This window comes from Hipposideros armiger, unplaced genomic scaffold (genome assembly GCF_001890085.2).
Source record: "Hipposideros armiger isolate ML-2016 unplaced genomic scaffold, ASM189008v1 scaffold_178, whole genome shotgun sequence".
NCBI lineage: Eukaryota > Metazoa > Chordata > Mammalia > Chiroptera > Hipposideridae > Hipposideros > Hipposideros armiger.
The window spans coordinates 1,585,235-1,600,484 of NW_017731528.1; the positions used below are offsets into that span (position 1 = coordinate 1,585,235).

A 15,250-nucleotide genomic window follows, 5' to 3' on the forward strand; every position below is an offset into this window, starting at 1 on the left:
ACTTACATCCCTTACTCCCCAGGTAATAGTAGCTATGACTTATTTAACAAGTTAATGACTTGAACCTCTGGAGGGAAGACCAATTCGTTTTTGGCAACATTGTTACTTCAGCGAATATTCTGATTTTTTTTTTGTCAACAGAAGCTAGAAATTCAAATATTTATGTGGCACCACTGGTTTTTTAATAGAAGTTGAAAAATCTAAAAACTTTCTGGAGTCTGACTTATTTCACTTAGCATAATATTCTCAAGGTCCATCCATTTCGTTGCAAATGGTAAGATTTCATTCTTTTTTATGGCCAAGTAATAATCCATTGTATAAATGTACCACCGCTTCTTTATTCAATTGTCTATCATTGGGCACTTCGGTTGTTTCCTTATCTTGGATATTGTGAATAGCGCTGCAATGAGCATATGAGCGCATGCATATTTTCAAATTAAATGTTCTTTCTTTGGATAGATACCCAGGAGTGGAAATTCGGGGTCATAAGGTAGTTCCATTTTCCATTTTTTGAGGTACTTCCATAGTTTTCCATAGTAGCTGCACCAATCTGCAATCCCACAAACAGTGCATGAGGGTTCTGTTTTCTCCATATCCTGGCCAACACTTGTTTGTTGATTTATTGATGATAGCCATTCTGATAGGAGGTGGTATCTCACTGTGGTTTTGATTTCCATTTCTCTAATGATTAGCGAGGTTGAACATTTTTTCATATGCCTGTTGGCTAGCTGTATGTCCTCTTTAGAGAAATGTCTCTTCATGTCCTCTGCCCGTTTTTCAATAGGGTTGTTTTTTCAGTATCGAGTTGTATAAGTTTTTTATAAATTTTGGATATTAACCCTTTATCAGATATATCATTGGCAAATATCTTCTCCCACTCGATAGGATGCCTTTTTGTTTTATTGATGGTTTCCTTTGCTGTGAAAAACTTTTTAGTTTGATGTAGTCCCACATGTATATTTTTTCTTTTGCTTCCCTTGCCCAAGGAGATATACTGGTAAACATATTACTAAGGGTAATGTTTGCAAATTTACTTCCTATATTTTTTTCTAGTAGTTTTATGTTTTCAGGTCTTACATTTAAGTCTTAAATCCATTTTGAATTTATTCTTGTATATGGCATAAGAAGGTGGTCCAGTTTTCCCAGCACCATTTATTAAATAGACTGTCTTTATTCCAATGTAAATTCTTGCTTTCATTGTCATAGATTGAATGACCATATAGGCATGGTTTTATTTCTGGGCTCTCTATTCTGTTCCATTAATCTATGTGTCTGTTTTTATACCAATACCATGCTATTTTGATTACTATAGCCTTGCAGTATGATTTGATGTCAGGTCGCATGGTATCTCCCACTTCGTTCTTATTTCTCAAGACTGCTGTGGCTATTCGGGGTCTTTTATGGTTCCATATAAATTTTAGGATTATTTGTTCTAGTTCTGTGAAAAATCATTGGTAATTTGATAGGGACTGCATTGAATTTATATGTCTTGCCTTAGTATGGATAGTTTAACTATATTAATTTTTCCTATCCACCATATGATCTCACTTATATGTGGAATCTAAAAAACAGAATAAAGGAGCAAACAAAACAGAAATAGACTGAGAAATAGGCTCAGAGATAGAGAAAAAAACCAACAACTGTTGCTTGCTAGATGGTAGGGAGAAAAGATGAAGGGATTAGAAAGGGCAAATTAGTAGATACAATATATTGGGTTGTCGAAAAAGTCATGACGTATTTTTTCTATGTTTTTCGTTGCAAAAATGTGTCATGACTTTTACGACAACCCAATAGTTAGTCATGGGGATATGAAATACAGTATGGGGAATATAATAAACAATGTTGTAAAGATTATGTAGGGTGCCAGATGGGTACTGGACTTATCAAGGGGATCACTTCATAGACTGTGTAGATGCCTGACCATTGTGCTACACAACTGAAGTTGAAGTAGAATAATATTGTATGTCAACTGTAATTAAATTTTAAATGGTAAAGCATAAGGATGATAGTCAATGGTATTGTAACAGTTATATAAGCTGTCAGAGGGGTAGTCGCTTGGGGGAGGGGAATTATCACTTTGTAAGGGGTGTATATGTCTAACTATATGTTGCTTTGTACACCTGAAACTAATTCAAGAAGAAAAAAAAAGTGGAGACAAAAATAACTTTCTGGAGGCCAAACTTAGAGTTCACGTCAGTTAGATTCTGCCCACCAACTGTAAACTATTATATGTATAGCCTCTATATAAAAGCTTTCAAATTTACAGAAAATACATTAGGAAGGACAGCCCAGACGTTGAGGAACATTTGAATTTCAAAGCTTATTAGATGAAATTTGACAGGAATAAATGTAAAATTCTGTTTTGGTGAAAAAAAATCAGTGATTTAAGTGTATAAAAAGCTAGTTTCCTAATAAGTTGATCAAAGAAGAGCAAGTGCCACTCCTACAAAGCCCTTTTAAGTGGAAAGCCCTCATAAGGACATCAGGGCCTGTCCTGCCCCCAGGCCAGTGCTGGGTCTTTAGCTGTAAAGCCTGATGTTTCAGCTGGTGATACCTTCCTCTTCCGGATAGATGGAGCATGATAATCCTGGTTCAGTCAACAAATGAATAGACAGACGTGCTTGAGACTTGAATACAATTGTTGGTTTAGTAAAACAAAGTCAAATGGAGTGACAGCTCAGACCACTGGGCTTTTGACTAATATTCACAAGCTCAATGCAAGTTCAATGGAAACTACTTAAGAAATTCAACTCAATTCACCTCCCCAAAATACAAATTTGAATATGCTGCATGAACCAAAATGTAATGAACAGAATCCCACGTTTATAGTTTTAGTGAGATCTGCTCAGACTATACCTGAAATAATTCTTCCAGCTTAAACCAGAAAACATTTAGAGAAGGCAAGCAGGAAAACCTGGAAATCATATTATTTCAGGATTCTCTGACAAAACTGTAATAGCCTGGAAGAAAAAAAAGTCCTAGTGGAACAAGATATCTACCTTTCCATCTCTGATGGTTAGAAGAGTCAAGAGGTTTGTTCTGAGGGGAGATGAGGATGTGTGGGAGCTATGGGGAGACCAGGTTTAGTGCGATGTGACAACACTAGCAACTGGAGCTGCCTGATAAACGAACTCCCTGGAGAAGTACGCTACGCAGCACTGGAAGTTTTCAAGCAGGTCTTGGCTGTCCATTTATTATTTAGACTGGTATAAAAGAAATTACTGTCACGATGCCACTAAGGTGTTTGCGAAATAGTTCTTGTTACAAATATACTATGGCTTTTTTGCCATGGATTTGTCAATGAAGGAAGATCCCCTAGAAACAGGAATTTGCCACTTCTTAATTTTTCAAAATGAAGCCTGAGGATGATATATACCCATGCTGACTCCTTTCCATCTGGGAGAACCATAAAATGAAGGTCAATACTGAGATATGTGAAGAGCCACTTGGGTTTTACCTAACAACATTTCCCTCCTAAATTACCATTCAGAACAGACTGTGTTTTCCTATATTCCTTTAAGTTACATCTTATTTATAGAGTTTTCTTAATAGCTGAAGCATATCTGAATAATTTCTTTAAAATCTGGTTAATTCTACTTTAAAAAATTATGCTAATTTTCAAACACATTCAGAAACAGAGAATATAATAAATCTGACATATCTGTCATGCAGTCTTGACAATTATCAATACATGAGCAATTTTATTTCATCTGTACTCCCATACTTGCCCCATCCCTGATTATTTTTAAGTAAGTCCCAGGTATGACATTATTTCATTTGAAAAAGTTTGTTTGTATTTCCAAAAGATGTCTTTTTAAACAAACATAACCACATGCCATTATGACATCTAAACAATTTAATAGTTCCTTAATATTGACGACCATTCAGATAGTGTTCATTTTTTCATGTTGCACAACGGTATAAATTGCTACAGGAAACAAAGTGCATATGTGATAAATGGCTGACATATTCTGAGTGCCCTTCCATCACTTTCCCTTGCACTTTTTGGTTGAAGAAACTGAGTCATGTGTTCTGCAGTTTCTGTGGATTGGATTTAGCTGTTGCATTGCCATGGTGTTCACCATGTTCCTGTCCCTTGAATGTTCTTTAAATTGTTAGGTCTAGAGTCCTGATCAGATTCAGGCTTGCATTTTCCTTTTTTCAGCCACACTATTCATCAAGGGTGCTGTGTGCTCACTTCAGGAAGGACACAACGTCTGATTCTCTTTTTTGTGATGTTAGCAGCCACTGACACTCATCGTCTAGATCCCTGAGTTTATTAGGGTTATAAAATGGTGCCATTCTAATGACATCATTCTTCCTTTGTTAGTCAGAATACTTATAAAGGACAACATTCCCTAATTAATTGATTATCCTGAAATACAGATTGTAAGGAAAAGCAAGGCAAAAACACATTTCCCTTATTCACCAGTTTTCAGAATGAGGTGGCTCGCTAGAATCCTCTATAAGTAAGCAATGAGGGTTTTATTTTTAAAAATCACTTTATAAACGTCAAGATTTAAACATAGCAAATGCTTTAATACATTACAATTATCTTACTGGTGGTCGAGCTGTCCCATCTTTGGTCAGTGGAACTTTATTCAGGTTGGCTACTGAGTTCTTTTGATATCATCCCAATAATTTTTTTTTATTGGTGAATTGGGGAAGGGGAACATTGTTGGGGAATTGAGGAAGGGGAACACCCAAGTTGTCATCCTTCAATCTTAGATGTGGAGGGCGCAGCTAGCTCAGCTCCAAGTCCAATTCCATCCGGCAGCCCTTGGCAGCTCATTGTCGGTCAGCTCAAGGTGCTGTGTTCAATTTTAGTTGCATGCAGGTGGGCATAGCCCACCATCCCATGTGGGAGTTGAACAGGCAACCTTGTTGTTAGGAGCACATGCTCTCACCAGCTGAGCCATCCTGACACCTGTTGACAGCTCAGCACCAGCTCAGCTTGGGCGCAGCTCACTGGCCCATGTAGGAATCGGACCGGTGACCCTGTTGCTCAGAGATTGCGCTCTTAACCAACTGAGCCACTCGGCTGGCCCCCAATAATTCTTTACAGCTTTCTTGCTTTTTGCTATGACAAGATATTCTCGGCTCATACTGCCCGAGACCTGTAATCAGACTTTTTTTTTTTAAAGAGCACAAATTTCTTTTAGTGGGAAATGGCATGTGGAGGCCACAATTTGCATACCAGCACAGCTCATTGCTACTGGGTCCTTCATATTACAAGGTTAAAAAATATGTGTTTCTTACAATTAAAACACCTCATGAGTTTCTAGTGATACTTTTAATCCAAAATTAGGAGTATAAGGTAAGTTAACCCTAACCTTACATACACTTTTATCATCTATCCCCCACACCAGTTCTTAGTGACATGTACATAATGACTATTTTGACTTACCCCACTACACAAACACAGTAAGTAGTTTCCATAACACTACAAGCCACTTTGGGGGTAATGGAAACAACGGCTGATGGGGGGGGGCAGTTACTTTTTGTCCTTAGGATGTATTCTGGTAAGAATGTACAGTCAACTTATGGTGTTTTAAAGTCACTGAAGTTGCTCTCTGAGAGGCTATGCTACCACTATATACAATTAGTTAATTTCATTTTCCTTACCATCTTACTGATTTGTTTATATAAAATAATAACATAGTTCCAATACTAAATCAGTATTGTTAGTAACCTCTTTTTGCTTTTCCCCAACATCTTATTTGAAGTACTCCTAGTTAATAAGTTTATTCAACTTTTCATATATACTTTCCTTTCTCTTCCCATTTTTGAAATTGTGCCATATATACTGTGAATACCATATTGTTTCCCTAAAAATGTTCATTTAGTCTTAGTTCTTAGGTAAAATAAATGTAATGTTCACCACCAGTCCTTATGTCAAAATCTCTCATGCTTGTTATCTAAAGCTTGTTCTTCTATAGATTCCTCAGGAAGGGTTCCTCGAAACAATATTCCCTGAGTGGTCATATCGGTTTGTCTATGGTCTTTATCCTGAAGGTCAGTTGGGCTGGACATAAAATTCATAGCTTGCCATTTTCTTTCGAGTATTTTTTAAATGTTGCTGCATTACCTTCTGGCATAAAGTGTGATTTTATTCCTTTTATAAGTCAATAATTTTACTAGATAATCTCTCAGTGTTGGCATTCCTGATTTTCAATACACAGTTTTAAACAGGCTTTTATTATAGGAACAATTACTTGAATTGGGTTCTTAGTATTTGGTTCTATTTATTTTAGTTTTCTTCTTTGCAATTCATATTACATGTATGTTTATGCTGGGTCTTTTTTGGTCTATTTTAGGTATCTTTTGAATCCTTTGGATTTCTATTTTTTTAATTTCAAAATTTGTCCTCCTATCTTGTCTTTCTATTAAGACATTACTTATTGTGTATTTGCTTTTGTGTTTTTTTTCTAATTTAGTCTACATTTCTGATAGGATTTTCTTTTATTTCTAATTCTTTCTGTTATCACTCTTTTCAAATCTTCCTTTTTCTGTAATCTTATTTCTGAGTTTTTCTAATTATGTTCTTCACAGTGTCCATCATTTTCAAAATTTTTAGTTCATTCTGAAATATTATAGTTTATTATTTTGTAAGCATGTCTTTTTGGTGGATTTCCATTGCCTCTAGAGATGTTATTTGGCTTTATTCTTTTTTCTCATAATAATTTACATGGAATTGAACTGTAACCTTTTCTTTTGCACATGTTTTAAGTGACATAAACTCTCCTGTGCTCTTAAGAAGAAGGGGTGGATCACACTGCTTTTCTCACTTCATGGCTCTAGAACTCTGTGTTGTTTTCCCAAAGTGACAGAAAAGTTGGCCTCATACTTTGATATTCTGTTCCCCTTCCCTGCTCTTATATGCATCTTTGCTTTGCTTTGCCCCATTGTCTGGCTTGCTCAAACCAGGCTCTATTCCCGGCAGTCTCCCCTCAGAGTGTGGTCATGAAAGAGAGCTTAGACAGCTAAGAGGTTATATGGCTAGGAAGGCATCAGCATCACAAAACTGGCACATGACAGGTCTCTTGCATTCAACTATGGATAGTCTACTGCATTAGTCCCTTCTCAGTCTGGGTTGTTCTTCTCATATTGGTCTGCCTGCTCCAGTGAACCCCTGTTGCCAATTCCTATCCTCAGAGCTGTCAGAAGCTCAGTCAACTTTCTCACCACATTTTCCCACACAAATGCTGACCCCATAGGACCAGTTTCATGTGGGCCACACCTGCCTGTATTTAAGGACTCACAGGGGGGAAGCCTTGTTGCCTTTTTCATTACAGATGTTTACTGTGCAGTCTTTACTTTTGCTGTCAAAGTGGCTCTGGGTTTAAGGTAGGATTTTAGTAGAATCCTCTTTAATTCAGTATTTTTGGTAATTGACACATTTTTAGTTTTCCATGCAATCCTCAGCTTATGAAATACATTTTATTTCTGCCTTTGTTCCTCAAGTTATTATTTTTTTTTGTATTTAACACTCTGAATTCCATCTAGACACCTGACATACTCACCTATCTCTAGTTCCTTAGTTCCACTAAAATATATGTGTTCCAAATTTTTATCTTTTCCTCTTCTAACCTTAAAATTAACTAGGTTTTATGAACATTTCAGAATATGTTAGCCAAATTAAAGCTGACAGCAACCTATCCAAAAAGAAAAATATTTAAAATCGCATTGAATTGTAAGAAAATTTACTCAGTTAAAAACTACCTTATGTCAACAAGACAGCATTCCAAAGATAATCTTCCCATTGTCTTTAGGTTTTCTTGAAGTTCTCTTAAGCAGTTAATATTCACTACTACTTCAGCACCCACGTCATACAGCAAGACCTATGAAAACAATAACTTTAAGTCTATGGAAAGACAATATTTCAAAATATTCTATTGCAAACTGAAAAGCAGAATAAAAGTTGGGTTAAATTAACTCCAGGATAAAAATATGACATGCATTCACTTTCATGATTATACCTTTCACTCTGCATTTACCTCTACCAGTGTGTCTGTAACCATCCTGATAATCTGGCCTCTTCGCCACTCATTGTTATCTGGCATCTTCACAGCACAGTGCATATCATTTTCCCATATAACAGGTTCACATTTTGAGTTTTCATAAGCAGCTACCATGTTTTCTTGTAAACTATATAAAGAAAATATATTTTAACTTCTTAAATCTTTACAAACATGTAATTCTCTGACCACATGCCTTCTACTGGCCTCCCTTACTCATCCTACTCCAGCCAAACTGTAACCTTGTCCTTCCTTGACTACCCAAGCTTCTGCCACTGAAGGGCTTTCACACTGGCTCTTCCCTCTGCCTGAGATGAACTTCCCCCAGATATCTTTATGGCTGACTCCCTCTCCTCCTTCAGAATCCATTTCAAGTGTCATTGTCTCTATGAGGTCTTCCTTGATCATCCTAAAATTGTCTTTCTCTCCAGCTGCTTTATTTTTCTCTACTGTCTTTATCACCATCTGATACACTAAATACTTTATTTGTCCACTGTCACTCCCTCTACTATAATTTAAGCTCCATGACAGCAAAAACTTGTCCATGTTTTTACTACTGCATCCCCATTAACTACAACTGTCAAATAATAGGTGCTCAATAAGTATTTGTAGAATGAATAAATTCTAATATAGTGAAAATAACCATAAAGATACACTTGTATGAGTTTTACTAGTGTTTAGCGACCCCTTAGCTGAAATAATTTTGGTACTTTTAAAATTGTACATTTATAACTTCTAGATCTTTGAAACAAAATATAGAAAAAAAGAATAAAACCATATACAATATATGTTTTCTTTATATCTTATACCTATTAAGTAAGTTTTCTGTTAATAACCACTGAACATAAATCTTCTCAGGAGATACTACATTACAGATATGCACAGGCAGTTCCCTATTGTAAAGTGATTGGAGATTCTCATTAGGTAGAGATTTTGCAGACACAGAATTTAAGCTGTTTACTTCATTTGAAATAATTTCTTCTGGAGAAGGATCCCATACTTCAATATGCTTTTTGGCATTATCTTTGATAGTATATCTGAAAAATAACAAAACCCATTAGCAAAAACAGTAGTTTGCGAAGCATTTGTTTGCATTTGCTTAGATTTAGAGATGAATAAGTTTTAGCTATGACTCAGTTTCCCAGTTTTGATATCATTAGCAACTTTACTTTTTTTTAAAAAAGAGTTCTTAACTACCACCAAAGTAAGCAAACACAAAAAGAAAAGCCTAAAAGTCAAACTTTCTATTTTAAAAACAGTTTAAAATATCAACTTTGCTAATAATTTCACCATTTCCCATTGATATTTTGCACTCACAAAGGAGAATTATTCAGTTTTTGATAACTTGAATATTTCTCCCTGATTAAAAAAAAAAATAATTGATTGCCAATGAGTATGTAAGTAAGTGGAAAACAATTGTTAATAAAGGGTGTTAAGGAGCAAAATTATTAAATGATTTAGAACATTTAATAAATCAGATTAGTTCAGATTCTAACCACAGATAATTACATGTCAGTTTTTATTTCCATACAGGAAAAACTTGATTTCTTTCACAATAAGTTTGAGATTTAGCTAGCCAAAATGACGAATTTTTGCTGTAAATATAATGAATAGCTTTCAGTCCTTATTGACATGAACTCTGAGCACTAGCTACTCTTCCCTTTGCAAACACTCTCTTTCTTTGGTTCCTGATTTTCCCTCAATCTCAGGTTCCTGATGTACCTTTTTTTTTGGACTTTTCTTTCTTTCCTACAAGTGATAATCTTCAGAGTTCCACCTTCACCAAGGGAGATTGAGATGAATGATCAAAATGATAATTTCACTCATTCCCCTGGACTCATTTATCATTTACATGCTGCCAACTCCCATCTGAATCACCTAACCAGGGCTCTCTTCAACTTGTCTGAACCCAGGAAAAATTCACATTTGTCCAAATGGAAATGTGTGCTACTCTACCACTCCACTTATTCTGTCCTGCCATTTCTCTTCCTAATTCTTCTGTCAAACAGGTACAAGAGACTGCCTAAGCAGACGTTCCACCTAGAAGTAAGATGCCAGTATCCTTTTCTTCACTCACCTTTAATTTCTAGGAGCCATTCTCAAGTTTCAAGGTTCTAGGGATGGAGGGAAAGCCACTCTACTCCCCCTTAAACTAGTGACTTTCATTATTTTTCCCAAACCATGAATATAGAAATACTCCCATCTATGGCCTAAGTAGATATCCAATGGGGAACAATATGCCAGTTTCTCTTCTTGTGAATAACATGTTACATATGAACTAAAAATATAAAGTTTATGTCTTCTTACCCTGCTTCATAAGATGCTAGGCCCTCTTTCACGAGCTGGTAATTAATACTGGTAGGAATCATTCCAGGAGCACCAAGAGAATCAAAAAGCTCAATTAAGAGCACATTATCTTCCAGAATTTCTGTAAAACCATTAAGACTAGTTTGGGGAAAGAAATAAATATGTCGCAAAATATACTAAATGAAGCAATTAAAAAAATGGGAACTTAATTTCCTTCATTTTGCATCCATGAAGTTTCTTGCTAATGTCAAAGTCTCTCCCTAGGGACTTAGCAGATATAAAACAACTACTAATGTTATCTACAGCATTTACAAGTTAATGAAATGTTCCTTTTAGGTTATTGTGTACAGTCCTATAAGGAACCAAAAAAAGTTTAACTCTTTTAGACTCAAAAAAATACAAATTGACATATATTCATTGAAGAATTGTTCTTTTGTGTTTTTACCTTATTTTATTGGATTTAACCAAGTTCTATTGTACAAAAGAAATGAATGAAAGTTAATTCACGTCACTAATTATTTGCGAAGGTTTACAGTTTCTATAAGAATGGCACAAAGTTTAAAACAACAGAAACTAAATCTAGAATCCTTAATTAACTGGAATTTTTCCCCATCCCTCTACTTAGGGCAAACCATCTAACTTAATGTCTTTTAGAAACCAAATTGATTGCTTGTTTATTATTAGCTCTACTTCTTAAACTAAACTAGGAGTTAGCTGAGGGTAAAGCTTACATCTCATGTGCCTATTTACTTACTTATGGTACACAGCACAGAGAACCTGTTCAATAAGTCTCTGAGTAAACGACAGAGGAATTTCTTTAGGTAACACACACTTCTATGCACTGCGATCAGTTTATATCTACACCTTCTGATAGCTGCTAGTCAGAATGATGATCCCAAATAAAAAGATAAATTGTTACTAGCAGTAACATCTTATATCAACTAGTCATAAGAATATATATTAGAAAACTTTTTTCAAGAACTTAAAAATAATTCCTGACTACTTTTCAATGGACCAGATATATTATCTAAAAACAAAAGCTAAGCAACCCTGAGCCTCAATAAACTTTGATCTCCTTACTTTCTGTCTCTTATGTTCCCTTTAGTTCTTTGATTTCATACTTTCCATGCATCAAGTTCTTTATTCCATCAGGGCCAACTTTCCCTGTGTTCTGTATCTCCACCATCTCCCTGCTCTGCTCCTAACTAAAATTTAAGTGTGCCTTGCTTTATAAAGTAACAATGTATACTAATAGGAGGTTCCCATTTTCATCTGTGGTCGTTCACTTTATTATAAATGTCAAACACTCAAGCTCATTATTATGCAGGTTAATGGGGAAAACTATTTTTAGGTTGAGCGGGACTTCTGGAACTCTTTAAATCAAATTATCTGGGTAAATAACTATGGTAATAAGTGTCTGGAAGATGTTGGTATAGCAAACAACTGAAAAACAAAGAGAAGGAGTCAAGAAAGAAACCCAGGGGGCCGGCCAAGTGGCTCAGTTGGTTAAAAGTTGGTTTAATAGCACGAGCTCTGAGCAACAGGGCCGCTGGTTCGATTCCCACATGGGCCAGTGACGCTGTGCCCAAGCTGAGCTGTCGCTGAGCTGCCAACAGGTGGCAGGATGGCTCAGCTGGTGTACCAACATGATTGCCTGTTCGATGGTGGGCTATGCCCACCCGCAACTAAAACTGAACTCGGCATCTTGAGCTGCCCGGATGGCTCAGTGGATAGAGCGTGCACTCAACAATAAGGCTGCCAGGTTCGACCCCCTCATGGGATCGTGGCTATGCCCACCTGCAACTAAGATTGAACACAGCACCTTGAGCTTAGAGGCCACGAGCTCTGACGAGCAGCCAGATGGCAAATGGCGCCTTCAACAACGAAGATTGAAAAACAACAACTTGGCTGGTCCCCTCCCCCATTCCCCAACAAAATCTTTTTTAAAAAAAAGAAAAAGAAAAGAAAGAAACCCAAGGAGTCAGGTCTTGAAGGATTGTCTACAGCAGGGGGACATTCAAGGGAGGAGCTAAAACCCAACAGAATATAGTACAAAAAGAAAAGTTGGGAAGCAGAATTATCTAGGTTAAACTCAGCTCAAAAATCAGTGGAGGTTACTTAAGGACTAAGCAGCCCTTACTTTACTGCTCATATCAGAAAAGCCAAATATAAAAATGCTATAGACTAAGGATACAATTTCTATAATCATATTCTTCCTCAATGGAGCTATTTCTTCAGAAAAATTTCTTATATCAAAGTGAGTGAAGGATCACAGACATGTCATCATCTCTAGGTTATGTGAGCAGTTAATCTGTAAGCTTCTGTTTCCTCATTGTAAAACAGGCTAGTCTTATAATGGTTGGGTTCATTTAATGGAACTATGATAAAGTGAAAAAAGTGTATAAAGTAAAAATTACCCTTGAAAGTCTCACAAATCAACCATACATAAACATGGTCTTGTGTATCTTGCATTAGTACTCATTAAAACCAACACAGCCAATGTTGGTTATAGCTTTGGAACATATCAAAACCCCAGATAAATAACAGATTACCAATCCCCCTATCCAAATCCCCTGGAACCAGATGTGTTTCAGAATTCTGAAAACTAATAAAAGTTGCATATTTTCTAAAACCTTCAGCAGGTTCTGAGGCAGCATCCCATTAAGAAGCATTACTATTCTGAAGTGGAATATCCAGCGTGTCCCTGAATAATGTTTTGTTATAACGTTGATGAGATGCCATGGGAACTTAACTCTTGTTTATATCAATTAACCTGCAGTAAAATTGGTTTCCTTACACGTCGTTTCTCTTAAAGTCACAGAACCTATCGATGACGTTAAGTGAGGACTCACTGTAAATATTCATTGTAAAGGAGATAAAGAATACACACAGACACACACAAAGGCACACGTGCACACAAGGTGTGACAATTAAGTTCGTGAACTTTTTGCAATGATGCTGCTAACCTTTTTTTTTATATCAAAGGAATTATTCATTATGAATTTGTACCAACTGAACAATTAACCAACTTTACTATTTGGAAGTGCTAAGAAGGCTGCATGAAAAAGTTAGATGACCTAACTTTTCACCAACAATTCATGGCTCTTGCATAACGACAATGCACCAGCTCACACGGCACTGTCTGTGAGGGAGTTTTTAGCCAGTAAACAAATAACTGTATTGGAACACGCTCCCTACCCACCTGATCTGGCCCCCAATGACTTCTTTCTTTACCCAAAGATAAAGGAAATATTGAAAGGAAGACATTTTGATGACATTCAGGACATCAAAGGATCATACGACGACAGCTCTGATGGGCATTCCAGAAAAAGAGTTCTAAAATTGCTTTGAAGGGTGGACTAGGTGCTGGCATTGGTGCAGTTTCCCAAGGGGAGTACTTGGAAGATGACTGTAGTGCTATTCAGCAATGAGGTATGTAGCACTTTTTCTAGGATGAGTTCACGAACTCAACTGTCCAACCTCACATATATCCTCATGTCGTTTCAGATCAGGTTTTGCCATTAAACTTTTGATTTTCATCACTTGTTGGGTCACAAAATTGTTGGCCAGTGTCAGCCTATGTCTCACACCCAAATTGTTCCAAAAAAAAGAAGCAGGTTTCTTCAAAATATGCTGAGAGCCTACTGTTGAATTCACTTCAGTCAAATGAAATGATATCAAACAAACAAAAACTATTTACCAGTTATGTCCCACCTCCTCTCACTTGCCTGAAAATTAAATGTTGGCATCTTTCATTGCAAAGTCAGGCACAGAGCCCTCTCAAAACCGCAAACAGAAATAAGAGAAGCTAATTTCTGGCTTTAGGGCTTTCAAGAGGTCACATTAAGGGTGACCTGATCTTTAGTAGTAATTTTTGCTTCACGCTTATTTTAGACTTTAGAGCCTAAAGAAGATATTATTCCAGTTTACCCAATTTCAATAAATGTTATCTCTCACTACTCTTACTGATGACACAATGAATTTATCATACGATCTGGAAAATGTTATATCACAATGTTATTCACATTTAAAACTATGTATGAACACATAGCAAAAAATAAAAATGAAAATAACTTACTAATGACTGAACATGTCATAAATTTATCTTGAGTCTTTTCTTCAAATTTTTCTTTAGCCTTTTGGGGCCATTGCATTGTCTTTTTGCATGGTTCAATATAGGCCAGTTTACATTTAATTGCCTGTGTCAAACAAAATTGTACCATTAAGAAAGTAAACTTAATTTCTAATTATTTTAGAATTAAACTAAATTTTGTGTGTGTTCAAACTAAACTTTGTGCTTGAATTTAACACACATTTAGAAAATAAATGTGCAAAGATGTCTATAATAGTACTTTATAAAAGCAAATAACTGGAATCAACAGAGTATTTGGATGAATGAATTACTATACTCAGAAACTGGAAAAACAAGCATTCGTTAAAAAAATTACAGATACTTATGATATATTATTAAATAAGAAAAGCATTTATAGGTTGTAGAGCTATAGTCTAATCCCATAATTGTTAAAAACACAGGAAATGCATCTTAGAAGTACGTATTTCAAAAATATTGGGGCAGCCAGACAGCTCAGTTGGTAAGAGCGTGAGCTCTGAACAACAGGGCTGCTGGCTTGATTCCCACATGGGCCAGTAAGCTGCACCAGTAAGCTGCGCCCTTTACAGCTAAGAGAGTGTGAACAAAGGCTCGACCTGGAGCTGGGCTGCCATAAGTGGCCGATGGACAGTGTGAGCTGCCATGTGCTGCTGTGAGCTACCTGCTGTGGGCTGCTGTGAGCTGCCGGCAGCAACTCCAGTGTGAGTGGCCGGCAGCCAGCAAGAGCTGCCATGAGTGGCCACCCGATGGCTGGTGACCGACTGCCTCAGCCAGGTAGAGTGCAATGATCTCTACAACATGGGCCAGTGAGTGG

General features: G+C 36.5%; 1 protein-coding gene across 2 annotated transcripts in view; it reads right to left on the bottom strand.

Annotated features, from left to right (window-relative positions):
• RNF17 (ring finger protein 17) overlaps positions 1-15,250 on the bottom strand; it is a 95,173-nt gene that overhangs the window by 26,210 nt on the left and 53,713 nt on the right. For both annotated transcript variants that reach the window (XM_019652323.1, XM_019652322.1), the window contains exons 18-22: positions 14,404-14,524; positions 10,326-10,446; positions 8,828-9,055; positions 7,998-8,148; positions 7,723-7,841 (exon numbers count right to left, since the gene is read on the bottom strand). In XM_019652323.1, coding sequence (XP_019507868.1) covers positions 7,723-7,841; positions 7,998-8,148; positions 8,828-9,055; positions 10,326-10,446; positions 14,404-14,524 — 740 coding nt within the window. The remainder of the gene's footprint in view (positions 1-7,722; positions 7,842-7,997; positions 8,149-8,827; positions 9,056-10,325; positions 10,447-14,403; positions 14,525-15,250) is intronic.